Source organism: Cladophialophora carrionii (assembly GCF_000365165.1).
Source record: "Cladophialophora carrionii CBS 160.54 unplaced genomic scaffold supercont1.6, whole genome shotgun sequence".
NCBI classification, from domain to species: domain Eukaryota; kingdom Fungi; phylum Ascomycota; class Eurotiomycetes; order Chaetothyriales; family Herpotrichiellaceae; genus Cladophialophora; species Cladophialophora carrionii.
This window is the reverse complement of record NW_008481831.1, coordinates 2,292,499-2,312,059: the sequence shown is the minus strand read 5'-3', so window position 1 is coordinate 2,312,059 and position 19,561 is coordinate 2,292,499. Positions and strand designations below refer to the sequence as shown.

The 19,561-nt window shown below is 54.1% G+C and overlaps 7 protein-coding genes across 7 annotated transcripts; 4 read left to right on the top strand and 3 right to left on the bottom strand.

Annotated features, from left to right (window-relative positions):
* Positions 1–995: 995 nt before the first annotated feature.
* Positions 996–1,244, bottom strand: G647_07797 (uncharacterized protein; the record flags this gene model as incomplete). The annotated part of the gene is made up of 1 exon (XM_008732109.1): positions 996–1,244. One exon carries the CDS (start codon positions 1,242–1,244, stop codon positions 996–998), a length of 249 nt encoding a protein of 82 aa, XP_008730331.1.
* A 779-nt stretch (positions 1,245–2,023) lies between these two features.
* Positions 2,024–2,773, top strand: G647_07796 (uncharacterized protein; the record flags this gene model as incomplete). Its single annotated transcript, XM_008732108.1, has 1 exon — positions 2,024–2,773. One exon carries the CDS (start codon positions 2,024–2,026, stop codon positions 2,771–2,773), a length of 750 nt encoding a protein of 249 aa, XP_008730330.1.
* Positions 2,774–3,489: 716 nt separating this feature from the next.
* On the top strand, positions 3,490–5,187 carry G647_07795 (uncharacterized protein; the record flags this gene model as incomplete). The annotated part of the gene is made up of 2 exons (XM_008732107.1): positions 3,490–3,572; positions 3,612–5,187. 2 exons carry the CDS (start codon positions 3,490–3,492, stop codon positions 5,185–5,187), a joined length of 1,659 nt encoding a protein of 552 aa, XP_008730329.1.
* Positions 5,188–5,903: 716 nt separating this feature from the next.
* Positions 5,904–7,508, bottom strand: G647_07794 (uncharacterized protein; the record flags this gene model as incomplete). Its single annotated transcript, XM_008732106.1, has 1 exon — positions 5,904–7,508. The coding sequence occupies one exon, from the start codon at positions 7,506–7,508 to the stop codon at positions 5,904–5,906; it is 1,605 nt and encodes a 534-aa protein (XP_008730328.1).
* Positions 7,509–9,557: 2,049 nt separating this feature from the next.
* G647_07793 (uncharacterized protein) lies at positions 9,558–11,121 on the top strand (the record flags this gene model as incomplete). Its single annotated transcript, XM_008732105.1, has 2 exons — positions 9,558–9,603; positions 9,653–11,121. The coding sequence occupies 2 exons, from the start codon at positions 9,558–9,560 to the stop codon at positions 11,119–11,121; spliced, it is 1,515 nt and encodes a 504-aa protein (XP_008730327.1).
* A 1,808-nt stretch (positions 11,122–12,929) lies between these two features.
* Positions 12,930–14,285, top strand: G647_07792 (uncharacterized protein; the record flags this gene model as incomplete). The annotated part of the gene is made up of 1 exon (XM_008732104.1): positions 12,930–14,285. The coding sequence occupies one exon, from the start codon at positions 12,930–12,932 to the stop codon at positions 14,283–14,285; it is 1,356 nt and encodes a 451-aa protein (XP_008730326.1).
* Positions 14,286–15,270: 985 nt separating this feature from the next.
* G647_07791 (uncharacterized protein) lies at positions 15,271–19,337 on the bottom strand (the record flags this gene model as incomplete). The annotated part of the gene is made up of 2 exons (XM_008732103.1): positions 15,271–19,054; positions 19,105–19,337. 2 exons carry the CDS (start codon positions 19,335–19,337, stop codon positions 15,271–15,273), a joined length of 4,017 nt encoding a protein of 1,338 aa, XP_008730325.1.
* Positions 19,338–19,561: the final 224 nt, after the last annotated feature.

Below are 19,561 nucleotides of genomic sequence, written 5' to 3'. Positions count from 1 at the left end.
CTTCTTCGAAATCAGCTGCCCTTCGCAGACTCGTCTTGCAAATGACCCAACAGCTAAGAGCATCTCTGTCAGACTGTTGGACTGGATCGCAAGCACTACAGCACCGCAACAATGTTATTCGCAAACCGCGCATCATTCCCAGGCTTGTCTCCGCCTCTCAGGCCGACCTCAACGCCAATCAAAGTTGCACATGAACCTGATGACGACCAGGAGATGACCACTGAGGGCCACTTTAACACCACCCAAACAACCGCCTGCGCCCGCCACAGCCATAGCCAAGCTGGAATCATCCCAAGTTGAAGCCGGCAGAGCAGACCGACCGCCGCAGCAAGCACTCCCTGCGCTAACTCCATCTGCTGGGGACGGAGTCACAATGGCCAAGGATCCCATCCACACCAGCCGTTGGCGTGCAGAGCAACGCAAGTCATTGGCACAGGCCGACACCTCACGTGCAGCTTCTCTTGGACCGTCGTAATCGTTCCCTATCCTGAACCCGATCACGTCGTCGAGCACTGTCAGACTAGCATGACTGCACGTCAACAGCAGCAGCGGCTATGACCAAGGGCGCCCTGGTCGGGCAACCGACGCATTTGGGAGAGTTCCATCCATCTCCAACCTAGGGCGGATCCCTGGGTCCGGTGCTTCCACGATAGACTTTGCCAACCCACGCATGTCATTTGCATGCCCGATCCCTCCATTACCCTCGGGCTCGATAACTAGTCCTACTCCTATCATGGGCCGAGCGACCGACCAGGAGGCACGCCGTTTGTATATGCAGCGAGGCGACCAGCCAGGACTTCCCAGTGTCGACTGGTGGACCCCTACTCGACTGTGAATCTGTCTGCACGCTTCTCAACCCAGAGGGATGATACCTGCCAAGCTCCCGCTAAGGCTCGAATGTACAGTACAAACCTCTCAGGTCATGCCCGGCTCACATGCACACCACATGCTTCAAAGGGTCAGGGACGGTAGTCAGTCTGGGCCAGCACGGCGCCTCAAAAGCTCAGCAAGGCCCTGAGTCTATTCGCCATGGCTCGCTCCGTGACACCAGATTTTGGCGCAAACAGCTCAAAAGCATGCGGCACCCCGGGGTACAAGTGGAACTCGACGTCGATGTCCTCGGCGGCAAGGCCTCTCGCGTACTCGGGATCCTCGTCCCGACAGATATACAGGGTGCCCACGTCAATATATGCCGACGGCAGACCAACGAGCGACTTTGCCCGCCATCCGACGCAGAACCTCATGGTGGAAGATACCAAAGCTGATATCGACTGGTGGAACGAGGCTTTCCCTTGATTTTCTCTGAGTGCCACGGACAACCATAAAGACGACGTCGAACTGGAACAAATCGACATGATGCGTCCAGCCTCGTCCATCCTGTGCCGCGTGGCATCCGCACAACATCATGCTGGCTCTGGAGGCATTGTTGATGGCTTCTGTCGTCTGACTCGTCCCACAACCCGAATGATGACCATTTGTCTACCATCATGGCTCCACTCTCCCTTCACTTCTGGTCTTCCAAATGACTATGCTGACATTGATGCCTGTGCTTGCGGCTGGCACTGACCCTGTAGCCGTAAGCATGACCCAACCGCCTCCTCCTAGACGGTCAGAGGCAGGGAATCAATTCAGGGTATATGTATAGGGATCTGTGAGTCAGCTGGCGAAGGTCTGTTTATCTATCTCAACCTCCAACAAGGTGCTAATGCTACCCTAGTGAAGGTCCGACAGTACAGGTGGTCAGCAACACTTCCTCAGAATGGCTTCAACCCACAAGATGTGTCCGCTGCTTTTGTTCCCTGCCAAAGCGAGATCGCATAACCTGTCAATCTTTATCACTGCGACTGTCAGGGCGTCTTGCAAGCCTGCCGTTGTCTTGCGCTATAACTTTCGCTCCATAGCAGCCGACACGACGAAAACTTGCCAGATTCCTTCTTTGTCATCTTGCCGACAACAGTCTCCTCGCCTGGACGCTTAGTCTACAATGGTTGAAAGTACAGTTGACGAGGGAATCCTCAACATCATGGACATGGCATTCTGTCACGCAGCCGAAGCATTCATGGCGACTCACGAACCATCAACGCAAACAGCACACCTTCGCGCCGACCTCCAGTGGTTTGTCGCCGCATTTTATATGACAAGTCAAGGACTCCTGGTGCAACAACAGTTGCTCATACTCCATAACTACTACAATCTTGACGGCTTGCTTGAAGACGGCATACTCGACTCCACACGCATGAATGTGACAGCACACCTTCAGAGTCTCGCGCCAGCTACGCACCCCTCCAGCAACCTTTCTGTACTCCTTCTGCTCGCACAGGCTTTAAGCCTTCCGCTCCAATACACTCAAACCCAGTCTCCACCTGCCGGGAATGTTCCATACAACAACGAAATGTCTGGTAACGTCAACGTCTCATCAGAACCGGCGGAGCCGGGAACAGAAGTGACAGAAGGAGCCTGCACAGACAAACCACCCTCATGCCAGGTGAAAGACTCCGACGCCGTGCCCTCAGGGCTCCCCTTGCGCACGACATCTCTCAACAAAGCCGGTAACGTCCATGTGCTCAACCTTCCTCCACTACCCAAACACCACCATCCCCACAATCCGGAGCGTTGCCATCCACCGAACCTAGAACGCGGGTTCAGCATAGACCACAGAGACAAGGACTGGATGTACAAGTGCGACGAGTGTGGACATGCCGTCCGCTATCGCGACGAATTTCAGCGACACTTCGATCGTCAGCCGGGGTTCGCAACGGATTTCAGGTCGTGAGAGTGATGCCAGACGTTGCACGGGGTTGGTACGCAGTGGACCGCGATGGCAATGAATACATGGGCCACATGCTGTATCACCCTAAGGGTGAAAGCCGCCCAGCTCACAGGGCTCCGGTCCCAAAACCATGTGGGCTGCGGACGGGATGGTGAGCGTGAGAGGCAACTGCCTACCTCACTGAAGAAGAGGGCGGGTGCAAGAGGAGAGGTGAGAGTCTTTAGGGGAGAGGACGCTGGGGCGAGCTTTGGCAGCGAGGATGCGGAGGGGAACCGCGTGCTTCGAGCTTGGAGCCAGAGGTAGTCAGAGAGGTCCTCTGAACAGAATGCGCCAGTTGCAGGCGTTGTACCAAAAGTTCACCGTGTCCATTGAGGGCTCACTGAGATTAAATGGACGTTATGTCAACCTGCTCGCTTTATTGCTTCATGTTCAATGAGATCAACACCATAGAAAACGGCACCATCTACTCGACCCACAGCCTTGCCATATTGCTTCCTATGCTCCACCGTATCAAATCTCAGCCTTGTTTGACTTCGTCGACCATGCCTTCCAACACGCGGGAATCACGAGAATGTCCTCCCCCTGAATAACCTCATAGTCCCTTGCAGCGGTCATGCGTGTTCAGCAATGGTCAAAGCTACTCACTTTGCCTGTGTGGCTACATCTAGCCTGCGGCAGTGCAGCAGCGAGCAACGAAGAGGATCGGCCATATGAGAGTGATGCCGCGAACCAGCAGGAACCCCTCTTCGGGCTCTGTCCAGATTACACAAGCTATGCACGGCATATTCAGTCAGAACAAGATGTGACTGTCACTAGGAGGTCTTGCTGACTTGCTACGCAGTAAACCTCTCAGCAAGGGATCCCTCCAACTGCCGTACCAACGACCGCATCCGAACTGTCGCAAGTTCTCGTCACCCGCAGTGGAGCAAGTGATAGACGACCTCTATCCGCGTATAAAAGACGCGGACCTGGCACAAATATTTCAGAATGCCTTTCCCAATACCCTTGACACGACGGTGTTATGGCACGTGGACGGAGACAAGACCCACGCCCCAGCGTCAAGACTGCTACGAGACAAGGACAAATGGAAAGGGGCACAATCATTTATTGTCACTGGCGACATCAACGCCGAATGGCTACGCGACTCGACAAACCAACTAGCTCAATATCAACTCCTCGCCAAATCCGCCTCAGGCATCTCAAGCCTCATCCTCGGCGCGATCAACACGCAAGCCGAATTCGTCATCTCCTCGCCCTATTGCAATGCCTTCCAACCACCGGACCCGTCGCGCCTCCCCCCAGTCCACTCCGGCCAGGACGACATCGTCCACCCGGCATATGAACCCAGCGTCGTGTTCGAATGTAAATACGAACTCGACAGTCTGGCTGCCTTCCTGCGTCTGACCAACGAGTACCACTCCTCTACCGGCTCAACGGCGTTCCTGACGACGAGGTGGTTCAGAGCATTGGAAGCTCTCCTGGAAGTCCTCGACGCGCAGGCGAGACCCACGTTCAACGCCGACTCTGGCTGGTACGAACGCAACGAATACACCTTTTCCCGCACCACACGCATTGGCACCGAGACTCTTAATCTGGAGGGCACGGGCAACCCCTTAGCCGCGGGGACCGGTCTGATACGCTCGGCATTCCGCCCCAGCGACGACGCGACCATCTTCGGCTTCCTCATCCCGGCCAACGCAATGATGAGCGTAGAACTCTCACGTGCGGCAACCATGCTGAAATCCGCGAGTTCTGCGGCATCCAGCGAACGACAAGCGAAAGAGCTTCTGCGACTCGTCCAGGATCTCTCGCAGCGTGGGAAGATCATCCGAGAGGGGATCTACAAGCACGCAGTTGTCACACATCCCGAGTTTGGCCAAGTCTTCGCCTACGAGATCGACGGGTATGGCTCGCATTTACTGATCGATGACGCAAACATCCCGTCTCTACTCTCCCTTCCACTTCTCGGCTTTGTCGATGCCTCGGATGAAATCTACCAGAATACCCGGCGCATGATCCTCTCTCCGCGTGGCAATCCGTACTACCTCTCCGGCGCCAAGTTCAGCGGTATAGGCGGCCCGCATATCGGCCTGCGGAACGCGTGGCCCATGTCTGTGCTCGTCCAGGCCATGACGTCGACCTCGGACGCTGAAATCCTGGAATGTCTGGAGCGGGTGAAGAATGCCAGCGTGTTCGGGCTGGTGAACGAGTCCGTGGACGTCAACAGAGGCGTCAGGAAGGGCGGCGGTGGAGAGGGCATGACGCGGAGTTGGTTCGCGTGGGCGAACAGCGTCTTTGCCCAGACTGTGCTGTGGTTGGCGGAGAAGAAGCCTCGACTGCTTCTCACGGAAGAGGCAGACGGGAGTAGCACGAGGGGGTACAGAGTTGGAGTCGGCTGGGTCGAATATTCTGTGTGAAAGTGAGGGGACGCGGGTGTATATTCATTCCGATGTTATGACTGATGAAGCAGAACTATAGCAACCAATGTACTACTGTATAATCACAACCACTGCAGGGGTGATGGCAACCAAGGTAGGAGTACTGTATAATCACAACTACTGCAGGTGGTGATGGCAACCAATGTACTGTATCTTCACAACTACTGTAGGTGGTGATGGCTCAACGAGGGCATTCATTCACTCTATCATGTTCTGTGCGTGGCTCTGCAAATGCTTCGCTGTGGTAGGAGTGACGGCGAGAGGATGTATGGAGTACTGAGATGATACACACTCCACAGGCAGGTGCCTACCTAGTAATCACATGATATACCGGAGTACAGCATGAGTTGCCTACCCTAGGTAATTACCGCCTTTTGCCAGTCAAAGTGCCAGGCTAGATCACATCCTCTTCTGCCACTCACAATACGCCGATAGTATTTGCTCGTCACTGCTACAGTATAATCACTGACCGGCCACTTCTGTATCACTGACCGGCGACTTCCATATCAATACGCAGAAGAGAGAGAACACCCGGATTTCGATATAAAATAATCATGATTAGTATAGCAATTCAAGGTACTGGGATGTATTCATGCATGCATGCTTGCCATATGCTGTATGCTGTATGAGGACTTCGTCTATGCACCTATGCAACTATGCACCTTCGCCAATTGTGCACTCCGCTCGCGCAACGCTCACGCACTCTTCTTTCCAAAGAAACTCATGATATTGCCACCGCCAGTAGCCTTCTTCTTCGCGCCGGCCTTGCCTTGACTCTGACTCTGACTCTGGCTCTGGCTCTGAGACGATGCCTTCGCGGCCCCAAATGAACTCTTCGGCATTTCGTTCCGCGCGGGAGCAGGCTCGGGCTCATCCTCACTGAAACTCTCCCACACGGCTTCCTCCTTCGTGACGAGATAGCCGTCTTCATCCTTGGTCGTGCGTTTCTTCATGACCTTGCGTTTGCCGCGTCGGCGTTTCGGCGGGCCCTCGATCTTGTTCGGGGCTGCCGGTTTCTTCTTCTCACCATCACTTTCTGACCAGGCAATCTGCTCGTCTTCGCCGGCGGCCTTGGACGGCACATCTGCGTCTGTGCCTTTTTGAGCGGCCACAGGCTCGTCGGTCTCTAGACCTGTGGCCTTCTCGATATTGGGCACTGCAGCCACTTCTTCGTCGTCCGAGTCCATGAGCTTTCGCAGTTTCGCAGCTCGGTCTTCTTTCTCCCTTTTCACGTCGCTGGGTCGCTTTTTGGAGCCGCTCGCAGGTTGTCGCGTATTCGTGTCCAGAAAGAGGGCTTCATCTTCGGATTCACCTTCGTCATCCTCGACATCTTTCATCGTGGCGTCTTGGGGAGCCACCGTGGGCGTGCTGGTCGGTGTCGATTTCCTGTGGCCCTGCTTTGCGAAGGCTTTGAAGAGGTCGGATGAATCTCGTTTCAAGGGGGGTTGTTTCGAGGGCTTGGAGGATGTGGTGGTTGAGGTGCTGTCGCGTGATGAGGGTCGCGACGGTTCTTCGGCTTTGGTGCTTCCGGCTGCTGGTCCAGATTTGGGAGCTGGCTTGCTCTGAAGGGCAGATGCCTTTCTGGGCTCCTCCTTGACGGGCTGGAACTTGGGGCCTGGTCCAGAGGGGATAGCCGGCCTGTTGCCTTTGCGCCGTCGGACATTGGGGTTCTGAATCACACCGTAAGTTTTGTTGTGCTGAAGGGGATCTTCTTCAACGAATACGTCGTTGAACAAGTTTCGGCCAATATCTGACAGCGTGAACAGGTCTTGTATGCGAGTGGGCGACAGGCTGTAGATGTGTATGGATGTGATGCTCTCGTATTGTTCTTTCAACTCTTCCAACGCATCCTCCTTTACGAGCGAGATGGTCCGCACGGGGACTTTATTTGCTTCCTCCTCCTCCTCCTCCTCCTCCTCCTCCTCCTCCTCGCCTGCTTGGCTGCTCTGTTGACTGGGTTCGAGCATTGAGCTGGTGAAAGGCGGAGGGCTTGAGGGAATGTGTTCGTCCGGGTCGAAATCACGCCCGTGCCCATGCCCATGCCCATGCCCATGCCCATGCCCGTTGGTGGTGGCATTGGCTGTGACTGTGGGTGTCGGCCTCTTCTTGATCCCGGAAAGAAGATACGTGGCGTATATCGAACCTGGCTTCTTGCCGTTCTGGAACTCGTAGAAGTCGTAGAGGATGCACTTCGCAGCATTTACGTGGACTTTGAAGACGCGCGACACATTGCGATATGATATTGTCCGTTGCTCTGACAGGACCTCGGTCGCCAGGTATTTCTTGAAGTCCTGATCCATCACGAGAGTTGGTGTTGGAAGTGTGATTGTGCAAGTTGATGCTCACTGCGCGATCAAGATACAATGAGGATAATTAATTAATTGGTGACGCGACTGCGCCGGACGACCCCGCGACGCGTTGAGTGGATCCACTTTGCTTACTACGTACTTTAACTTTTTGTCAGACTTGAATGACACGGGCACCAAGTGAGACCAAGCTCACCTCAACATTTCTTCAACTCAAACACAGCATCCTTGCACCATATGCAATTCTTACGGTGACTTCAGCGCGCAGACACCAGCGAGAGAGGAAGGGCCTATGTCACTTTAGTGCGACGACCAACATTCGCCATTGTGCAGATCACGCCTAAGCTAATACATGCCTTGTCCACCTGCATCTTGTACTCGTCGTCGGGTCCGTTTCTTGTGATGGACCCTGAAGCACACGAGCTTGAGGGCTGGTTTATAGGTATGACACTGTGTCACAGTACTACACAACATGGAGGTCGACACCGTGTGCATGTTTACCACTCTATCAACTGCCACTCTCATTTCATTGCCCGCGTTGGTTGTCCTCGTTGAAATCATGAGCCGCGCGGGCAAAATTCTTCTGAAGCGGACTTTACTTGTTCCGAGAGAATGGTTGAGACTTACACAAAGAACACTGAGTGATAAGCGACGCAGATGCCCTTTTACGAGGAAGGCATTTCTGAGTTGAGCTCTTGTTCGATATGGAGTGATCTCGAGTAGGCTTTAATGCACTACAATTCTCCGATGCATTGATATAAACTCTCACCCGATGAAGTTATCCGGGTTGACCTTCCCGATACTCCGGCTCTGTACTTTTGGAGGCTACGTATCGTAAAGGAGGAGCCTGTTTCTCAATGTCGCTGCTGGCGTATTTGGCGCCATGACGGGCAGCTCCGGCTTTAACCATGACGAGACTCGCCATTGATCCTGGCTGCCTGGCGTGAGTGTTCGAGACCGTTTGTCGGCTCTGACCAATCAGTATGTGTGCCGCATCAGGCTCGTCAGACGGAGACAATCTGCGACTATTGGCGGCGAAAACAAGGATAATTCTGCTGTCAGACAAGCACCTCGTGCTTATGTCATCTTAGCCCGGTCAGCAATTAAGTCCCGAGACACGTGCATCTTATGGTCTCTGAGACTGTTCTCATCATGGTACCGAGGCCAGACGGGGTGACAGCGCTGCTGCGGCGTTATCCCTTCGATGTTGGCACTGAATAGCCGTTCCCAGTTCGAATGGGTCATCAGAGCATGACGGAAAGAGGGAGATGCCGGACGGTTGAACAGGCGCTGAATAACAAGATATCAAAGAAAAATGGACGCTCAAGGTAAGCACGCAGCTAAAGGTCGGATGCCGAAATCATCCTGGCTTCGACTATCATCTCTGTTGACTGATCTCGGCAGAGTCTCGCTTGCGCTCTTGGGTGTGCTGTTTTTGCTCCAAGTCCTACCGCAGGTCGTAAGTGAGTCCCTGCTGTGGCTGCTTTAAAAGGTGGCCTTTGCCCGACGAAACCAAGCCGTCGAACGATCAAGACCAACTTGCCGATTGCGATTGCACCAACAACGACGCCTGCAATCATCGACGTGGCATTCTTCTGTCGCTTGAGACAACTTGGCCGCCGACCAAGACGAAGTGGACTGGGACCGTCGAATGGCTGACTTGGACCTAGGGATGTGCTCCGCCGGCACTATATCAATTGTCCATCTAGGGGACCGCAACCGATCCCCGGAAGACTCAAGAAGGGCAAGAAGATGCGAGCATGTGATGCATGTGCACGCTTGAAGCTAGGCTGTGACCTGGACTGTCCATGCGAGACATGTCTTTCATATGGTCTCGAATGCACCTACACCCGCGTCTCTCAGCAGCCCGAAGCCGATTCAACAACGGAGCCGACATCGGCCACAATTGCCAACGATCCATCACTCCCAGCCCAGACACACTCTCCCAAGACTCGTCCCAGACCGAAGACGCTTAGTCGGCAGGAACGTAGCAAGATTTCCTTGGCCTTTTTGCTCAACTATGTCAATCCGGCCACAACAACCATGGCCGACGCATACGGCCAGGAGACAGAAAAGGAAGGAGCAGATGGTGAGTCACCAAGCAGACCCCGTGCAACCATGAATGCTGAGATTTCTAGTTGCACCCTCCTCGACCGCCCTCAATGGTATCTCTGGAGGCGATCTCGGGGCGTCCGCCTCGATACAACAGTTGATTTTTGACGAATTCGTGGCGCCGTTTGACGCTGGACACATGGACGACGTCTTCGTCTCCTACCTCTTCCCGGATTCAGAAGACTTTCCAGGGACCGGCCACGACGCAAATTGGCACATGGGCTGGCAAGGGTGCGATGTATCAACACCATTCGCCACCCCTCACGCTCCCGATCCTTTCAGCCCCTTGGTAGACTCTTTGACACATTTTACCCTGTCGTTGCCCGAGGGCCACCCTGAGCGTGCCCTGAACGACCGGTTAGCAAGAGCTTCTGCCCTGTTTTCGAAAAAGAACGTTGAACGTTTCATCGGACACTATTTCCGAGACTATAGCCCGCACAGCCCCATATTAGTTCCGGGAACGTTCCGAATCAGCTCAGCTTCGCCGTATGTGCTGATCGTCATCATCGTCACAGGAGCAATGTTTTCTTCAAGTCCGGGTGACATTGAACTGGCGAGAGGGATCCTCGAACTGGTGGAGCTGTATGTCTTCAGCAACGAAAACTTCGTGAAGCTACTCCAAGCACCGTATCATGCTCAATACACAAATGACGTCGGGGCATGGGACGCTCTCCAAGCCGCCTTCTTCATCACTCAGATCCAGCTTCGAGAAGGCTCTCTTGCCAAGCGGAAGGAAGCCCGGACGGCTCGTTTCGAAGAGATTATATCTGGTGTCCACGCTTTTGGACTCCTGCAGACCCGCAATCCTTTTTTCCACGCCGAACCACCACTGCCAGAAACGTTCCAGTGGGATCAATACGGTGACAGCGAAACCAAGATACGACTTGTATGTGGTGTCTTCAATCTCGATGCAAGCTTCACCATCCTCTATAATATGACTCCTCGGTTATTCGCCGAAGAGGTGGAGGTCGATATGCCTTGTCCGGCCGAGGCTTTCTTCGCCGACAGTGCCCAGGACTGCTACCAAGTTTCACTCAAGGAGCACGGAATCCAGACTCTGCACCTTTCCGAGCTATGCAATGCTTTCTTGCAAGACACATGGAGTGAGCAACAGCGCACCTCCATGCTGAGCCTGTCGCTGCTCCATTTGTTCACTCTCATCTTGGCCCTTTTGCAGACCCTGTGGCTATCCCCGTACAGACCCAGGAAATGGCAGTTGATGCAGCGCATGGCAGTTGCGCTGGAAAGGTGGAGGGACGTCTGGGATTTCCAGAACACGAAATTGACCCCCCGGCAACGCGAGCGCTTTGGCTTCTTGAAAACCGCGCCTCTCGAGTTCTGGCAGATCGCAAGTGTTCTTGTAAAGAAAAAGGCGACCCGGTTGGATAGAGCGGTTGACCAGAGCAATCTATATGCCGCCAACAACGGCCGATATGGAAGCTGCCTGCAGTGTGCACAGGATTTGCTCCAAAAGGTCGACAAGGAACAGGCGTAACCGGTCCTTTCCATCGCCCAGACATGGACACCGCCCTTAACTTCAGGACGCTGCTGCATCCCGTGCACTCTGGATCGACAGGTAATTCCAGCTTTGGCCCTGTAACGCCCCAATGAAGGCGTGCATCCTTTTAAAACCAAGAAACGGTACCGCGACCGGTATACTTCACGAATACATGAAGATCCATGCTGTGTCGTCAGTCCGACATTTGCCTGCCCGGCACACTGAAGAGGTTCATTCGCAAAACATGGAAGTAGGATCGATACGGCGCGCTTCCTACCATCTCGATCTAGGCCTATGAAATGAGGATTCATATCATCGTCTGGATAGTGTTGTTCAGGAGAATGCAGGTGAAATGCACCCTGGATACGACTCGTGCTCGTGGTTGACTGTCTCGGCGTTGGACTGGACCAGACATGTTTTGGAACACGCTGCCGCTGACTCGAGCGCCAACCTGGGAGCAACTAAAGAGCGACAGAAGCCGAGAGGTATCTGAGTGATATGGTGTTAAAACGAGATTCGGGGAGGAAGAGGAACCGGCGGAGTATTTTGAAGGGAATGTCGCAGGCGCGGTCCAAACAAGACCAAAAAGGCCATGTGAGCCCTGTCTTTTGACGGCGCGGTTCAAAACAATATCTAACGGCAGTGCACGCCCTGACATTACACGGCGCAGAGTCACCCTGCCGACATAAAGAACGTCCAATACTCGTGCATGAAGGCCAGCATGCAACTCGATCGGCTCCTCGGCCTCGACACCACTGGTCGTCAGGTGGTTCTTTGGCCGGAAAAAGCACACACGCCAGCCGAGTCACACAAAGTAAAGATCCACATGGTTTCAATCTTCTTCTCGCGCGTCGCAGTGACGGTTTCCGGTGGCTCCAAGATTGCCACGGAAGGTGTCTTCTAAGTCCTCCCGTCCTGTCTGTACCCAAGTTAGATGCCGGCGTGGTACTGTGGTACGTTTGGTCAGTGTCGCAGGGGTTTCAGCCTCGTTGGGACGGCTCTCAGCACAGTCTTCTCTAGTAGTGGCACATGCTTTAGCCAGAGGTATCGTAGCAACGCCTAATGTATCTCAATTGCAATGAACGTGGTTGTGTAAATTTCTACGTAATCAATGGTGGAAGTCAACGGACGCCGACGACCTTGATCATTGCGTGGCGTCTCCGTATGTTTCACCGTACGATAACGGGAGTCGGCTTTGTACGGCGGAGTATAGGAACTGCCACCACCATCTCGCTTCCGTCGTATCACAACTTGCAACAGGGCCGAGTAATTAATCCTTCGACTTACTCCCACTTCTATTGGAGTATACAGGGTGTACACACTCTTTACGGCCAAGAATACGAGCACACTTCCGTCGACCGTACCACGTGCTCCCTGCTGCGATCAAGCGCTAAACAACTTGCTCGGGAAGAACACATCCACGCAAATAATCTCGTGTGTCGCTCCGCCCTGCTATATATTAATGTTCACCGTATCGTGCCGATGAAGGCACCACAAGCAGTTGGCCAGGCCTGCTGACAGACCTTCAGTGGGAAGATTATATTTATAAGTATATATCAACGGCTCGGGATGAACTGGTCGCGACGGGGTGACATCTCGTCGTGGATACACACTACAAAGTGCCGATCTGAGGACCTGGCTATACGTATATGAAGTGGTCGATCCTTGACCCTCAAAGCCAATATACAGCACGAAATCTAAGCGAGAGATAGAGTCTCTTTGCAGAGGTTCCAAGATTGCGAGTTCCAAATCCACCATCCAACGCTCATGACCAACACCAACACCAACACCACATCAGCATCAACATGGACCTCGCGGGCCCGGTGCCCGAACTCAAATCCCACACGGGCTCGACATCCAAGCCCGACGACGCCTACCTCTCCGACTTCACGCGTCTAGGCGAGCAGATCTACTATTATGCGCCCACAAGCACGTCAAGGTCAACGCCAACAACGTCAAGTACGACGGACGTCGTCGCCACCGCTGTCAAACAATCAACCCCCGATCCTGACCTTATTATCATCTGCTCCTGGATGTATGCCCTCCCCCGACACATCGCGAAATACACGCAGGCTTACCGGGCGAAGTATGCCTCGTCGCCGATCCTCCTCCTGCGCCAAGACGGCGGCGACTTTTTCTGGCGCACGCACGCGACGCAGATGCGGAACTTGGAGCCCGCCGCCTCTGTCATCCGAACGCTTCAACGCAGAAGTCACAGCGTCGACACCACGCAAGTGGACCAAAATGCCAACCCCAGACCGGAAGCGAAAGCGAAGGCGAAAGCGAAACTGAGGGTGTTGATGCATGTTTTCTCCAACGGCGGTGCCTGGTCGGCATGTCAGCTTGCAGATGCTTACGCGTCTGCCTTTTCCTTCACCTGCCCTTCTATATCCACATTATCGCCCCGGGAGAGTGATCACGCTAATGCCATCCTCCCCATCGACGCCCTAATCCTAGACTCAACCCCCAGCCTGCCCGACCCGCGGGCCTCGCACGCCGCCATCTGCGAAGCACTCCCCAGCCCGACGACATACCCGCTCACGCGCAAGGTAGGCGAGACGGCGGTATGGTGTTTTCTCGCCCTCGCCTCGGGCGTGGACGCCCTGTTCGGGAGGGAACACCTCACGCTGAACATCCGGCGCAGACTGAACGATCCCGCGGGGGCCTTCATGCAGCCTGGCCTGCGGAGAGTGTATATCTACAGTGAGACCGATGCGTTGATCCCGGCGTCGGACGTGGAATTGCATGCCGAGGAAGCGAGGGCGAGGGCGAGGGCGAGGGTCATGGCGCGAGAAAAGGCGGAGAACAAAGGTGGGCTGGAGACCAGTACTGATATATCAACTCCCATTACTGGGGACGACGAGAGTAATGGTAGCGGTAGCGGTAACGGCAACAACAACGGTAACAGTATCAGTGACAAGGGTGACGGTACCAGTACCGGTACCGGTGACAGTATTACTACCAGCGACGACGGTACTGGTCCCGGTGCTGACGCCAATACTCGTATATGGCTCGAGAAATTCGAGCATACCCGGCACGTAGGACACATGCAAGGCGATCCGGGCCGGTATTGGGCTGTTGTTGAGAGGGCGTGGAGGGGTGGCCGCCGCGAGGACCAGGACCAGAATAAAGGCGAGGACACAACAGACAGTAGACAGTAGACAGTAGACGTATCTAGGCAGAATAGTAACCCGTAAAAGAGACGGAGGTGTGGGATAGTAACTCGTGAAAGAGACGGAGTTTGTGGGATACAACAGATTAGAATAGAATAGAACAGAACAGAGTATACTCTGTCTACTCACCTGGTTAGATGGAAGGTAAATAAGTAGGTAGGTAGGTAGGTAGGTAGGTAGGTAGATCTATTCGAGCAGACCGCAAGGGCACTGACACGGGAGGACAAACAAAGAACATACGTACTCCCTACAGTAGATCAGTATTGAACTGTTCTTCCGTGTCATACCACCCACCCTCCATGATTGCTGGCTTGGACAACTACGAACTGCTTGCCGGCTTCCAATGGCTGGTTGGAAAAAGGAACAGGTACCTAATAGATCAGATTTACTGGGCATTACCTGGTGGGAGGACCGGGTTCACCGCAAGTCAATGACACTTTAAATCCCCATGTGAACGAGGGTGGGCAAAATCGAGTGCTAATTACTGTCACAACTGTGCTGTAGACCGGTAGGCAGCTTGCTCCATACCGGGTTTACGTTTGAAATCTTTGATTTCTATCATGACTCCCTGTCACGGGTAGTTGGGTCGTTGGGTCGTTGCGTACTCTGCCCTTGACGCCACGACACAATACATCACTCGCGCTGGACCATATGCTGTATCAAGAGCCTTGACGTGCCATCAGTATGTCTCACTGCGCCCAGTCAATGCAAGGATGTCCCCACTGGCATATGGACAGACAGCCATTCAGAATCCTCCGTTGGTGGTGCACCTCTGCCTGGGTCCTCTGTGCTGCTTGGCGTTGAAGTCATTTCGACGCACCGGTGCTCGCGCCTCTAATATCGCCGGCTGACATTTGTCCTGTGCGCCATTCTTTCTGAGGAAGACGCTCATCGCTCAGTTTGAAGCATACCCATAAGCGGCGAAGGCTTCTTCAGCCATAAACTCTGCACTACAATCACCACTTCCGGCTCCTCAAGTATCCATCTGCACCTGTCTCGCTACCGACGAGAATTCCTTTTTCAGATACTCCAGATACCCCTTCCACCCCATCGATTCACCACCCGCACCCTCTGCACTGGCGCCAGGGAACTTGCGGTCGAGCTCAATGGTGATGCGTATGACCGCCGCGTTGGCTTCATTGACCTTCTCGATTTCCTGCTTGACGGCATTTTCTTTCAATTTGGCGCCAAGGACGATGCGGAATTTCTCAGCAAGAGAAGAAAGGCGGCGGCGGGTTTCGTCGGAATCAATCACAGAGAGACGGGTGAGCATGAGGATGCAAAGAGTTCGAATGTCGTGATCATCAGGGATACCGTCCTGGATGCGATCAAAGATCTTGGCAATTGGGAGATGTGGGATAGCTCCAGGACAGTCGAGTAGCGCGTACATGGTCGCATAGGCAGATTTGCGCAGGTCTAAACCAGCATCTTCGGTGTGGGTAAACGGTCCGATCTTGACCTGCTTGATGAGTTCGGGCTTGATCTTCGAATCCTCAAGGACAGTCGGGAGCAGTTGACCGACGTCTGGGATCACCAGTTCCGGCTTGTTATGGATGGCAGCATTGAGGGTAGTAACAGCCAGACGGCGATTGGACAGGTCTTTGTCATGCAGCATGGTCTGGAGCATGGGTGTCATGGCCTTCATCAAGATGCTGTTGTAGGCACTGCCGGTTTCGCCCAGAGTGAAGCGGAATGCTGATATGACGATGCCGCGAATCGATGCATCGGGATCCGCCAGCGACTTGGAGAGCTCCGGGACGTATGTGTCTGGATCGATAGTCGCCAGTCGACCTATGCATTCAGCACCCACGGCACTGTTGTCTTCCGTTTGCGACACTGCGAACAGCTTCTGCCACAACTCTGCTGCATATGGTTGAAGTTCCCCGAGTGAGCTCTCAGAATGCTCCAGGATTTCCTTCAGAGAGTGCAGGTAAAGATAATCCGCGGTAGGGGTTTGCGCGAGGCTTCGAAGAATAATGGGCAGGCATTCCGAAACGTTGTTGGAGCTGGCACTGCCCAGCGCGACCGCAGGAGCCAGCCGAATCTTGTCGGACTCGGCGGAGAGACAGTTGATGAAGGTCTGTACCTTGACCGGAGACTGAGGACCCATTCTGAAGCCAACTTCACCCAAGACCGTTAGTGCTAAGCAGATCGCTGGCAGATCCTGAGACGTTTCCAGTTCCTTCAGGAAGTCATCTACCGTGATGGTCAGGTTGTTGCCGCCGTACACGAGTAAGGTGCCAATCGCTCTTCCAAGAACCATCGTCTCTCCGTTCGTTCCAACAGTGAGGAGGCCTTTCATCAGTGGCGCACCAACTCCATGCTCGCCAATGACTTTCGCAACCAGGAGGTACGCTCGAAGAGGGGGTCCTTCGATCCTAGTATGTGATATACCGCAAAGGGCCTCGACCACTTCCGGCGTCACGAGTGCTTGTGCATTTGTTGGGATGATCTTGGACATTATCACAAGAGCTGGAGTCAACAAATGCAGATCCGTGGCCGAGATTAACGGCATCAGCATTGTCTGGATCTGCAGGATGGTACCGGTTTCGTACAGGGAGGACGTGACAGGGTTTAAAGCGAGGTACTGTAATGACTCCAAGCAAGATCCTCGAAGAGACCTATCCGCTTTACGAAGTTGATTTGCCATCTCTAGCGAGACTTCTTGAACCCACGCGGACCCGATGTTATCGTGACTGCTGGCAGCCTCCCCAACGAGACCAATGGCTCTCGCGCTTGCTAATCGTGTAGTTTCGTTCTTTAGTCTGTCACTTAGAACTCCAAGGCTCCTAGCCCGGGTTGAAGATGATAACAGCTCAGTACCTGACGTTCTGGCGACGAGAACACCAAACACCTGGATCCCACGATGGCGCACCTCGAGGTCTGTGTTGTTGTCGGTCACTCGATCGACGATGGCCTGCCATAGCTTCTCAATATGTATCGAATGGTCTTGGTTTGCCGGCTGTGAACGGGGCGGAGTTAGAGCCTTCACAAACTGCTCGATAGTGCCCAAAGCCTCAGTCGAAACTTTGTAGTTTCTGTCGCGAGCGATGGCTGTAACCGAGGGAATGAGCGCAATGACGAAGGGAATCAGCACACTGGTACCATTAGTCTCAGCAATGACACTGATCAGCGTCAACGTTTCGATCTGCAGGCTGGCAACAGTCGCGGACGTCCCTGAGGCTGCACTGCCTGTCCCAGCACCAGATGCAGGTTTCAATGCGTCAGCGACAGCATCCTCCAAGAGCTGTAGGTGGTCAGACAAGATCCCATTCCGGGCCAATGTGAGGGTCTTGAGCATTCCCACAGCAGCCTGCTTCAAAGAGATGCTGGCTTTCTTCCATAATTTCGTAAGGGCTTGAACAATCTTTGGCACCAAGCTGACCAGCTCGGCCTGCGAACCCGATGGCGGTGAGGCCGGGAGAATCGGAGGACTGGACCGTATGGAGATGAGACCACGGAGATCTGGATCCTTCTTGTCCGCCTCGCTGTCCTGCCGTCTTCGCTTGCGAGTATTGGTAGGCATAGCTGGATTTTCTGATGAGTCGACTCTGGTGAGTGTCACTTCCGTCAAGCCAGATCCAGTTTTTCGGATCAGCGCAGTTGTGGCTGCGATCACCTCTAGACGGACGCTGTCTTCCCGTTCCTTGAACAGCCGGGATATCAGAACAGGCGCAATCTTTCCAAAGAGCAGGCCTCTGTCGCCAGACGATGACCCCGAGACAATGGTGTATAGAGCTTTTGCAGCACAGCGGCGAACTTTCCAACTCATGTCATCAACATCGCTGAAAGCGTCGTCATCATCCAGTTCGGCATACTCGTCGTCATCGTCGTCCGGAGCATCGTCTGTTATGCCATCATCAGAATCGTCGTCTTGAGTGCCACCCATCTCGTCGTCTTCCACGTCGGCAACATTAGGGTCGTACTTGAGATACCTCAAAGCCGCGTCAATAGCGCCGGCGAGATGGGATTTGGTCTCACTTGGACACGACCCAAGCATGGCCTCGAGTGCAACGAGGGCTGTTTCGCGAAGTTCCTCGATCTCCGGGTCAACCTCGATATCTTCATCGACAGAGGCATTTGCAGACATCTCTGCTTGACTCAAGACCTCCAGCACATAGGGAATGACATCGTCGACATAGGGGCCAAACTTGGTCGGACTCGATCGCGCAAGCGTTCCAATCGTGGCCACAAGGAATCTCCGATGTTCAATACTCAGTTGACTGTTCTGATAGCTTTCGGTAAGAGCCGCCACAAAAGATCTGACCTGGGTGTCGTTGAAATGAGGTAACAGTGCTCCAATGCCGGCCAGAGCACGTTTCTTGACCACACCGCCAGCCTGCGGACTCTCGATGATGTTCATGACCGCCTTGGCCAGAGCCACCAACTCCAAATCGTGCAGTAGGGAACCATAGCACTTCACGATTTCAATCATGACATCGACCGCGTCGCTGCTGTAGCCTTTATCCTTCTGTAACTCCAACAAGCCGGTGGGCAGGTGCGGTGGAGGTTTGCTTGATGGGAGAATTACGTGGCCCACGAGTCTCGGAATCAAGACCTTGCTCACAGCAGTGTAAGCATCTTTCACCTCGGTGCTCGGCCCCTCGTTCGGTCTGGGTTGAGGCAGGGAGGCGATGAGGGAGCGCAGGGCCGTATTAGGGATTGAGATGTCAATATCCTTGTTGGTAAGGTCGGTGAGTTTGTCGATCAGCGGCGCTATCGTCTCACCAGGGATGCGTGCAGCAAGAGGTCCAATGCTGCGAAAGGAATGAGTGTATTGTCCATACGCGTGCGCGTTGAAACTCACCATTTGAGAGCCTGGTTCTGGACTTCTCCATGCTGATCGGCCAAGGCCTTCAGCAACCCTTCAATGATTCTTGCGGCAGTATGATTGTCAGTCCGTATATATTCTGAAGCAGGGGCTAGGAGGATGTTTGTGAGATCGCTCAACTGCATGAAGCGAATGTCGGGATCGGGATCGTTGATTTTCATGAGCAACTGGGAAATGCCCGACTGCGCTGAATTCCGGTCCCTAGCCATGACGACGGACGAAGTTGGTTGTATAGGCGGAGAGGGAGATTCCTAGGTCCCGATCCGGGACATCGAAGGTCGAGGTCGCCGAGCGAACACACGTACGAGGCTGTAGACTTGCTTTGGGTTTGACAACGCTGCCTGTGGACAGAGCAGATCAAAGTCGTGGGAGGGGAAAATGCGCGGGGTATGGTTTGGAGATGGCTTGAACGCTTCAACGAAGACACGGGCCT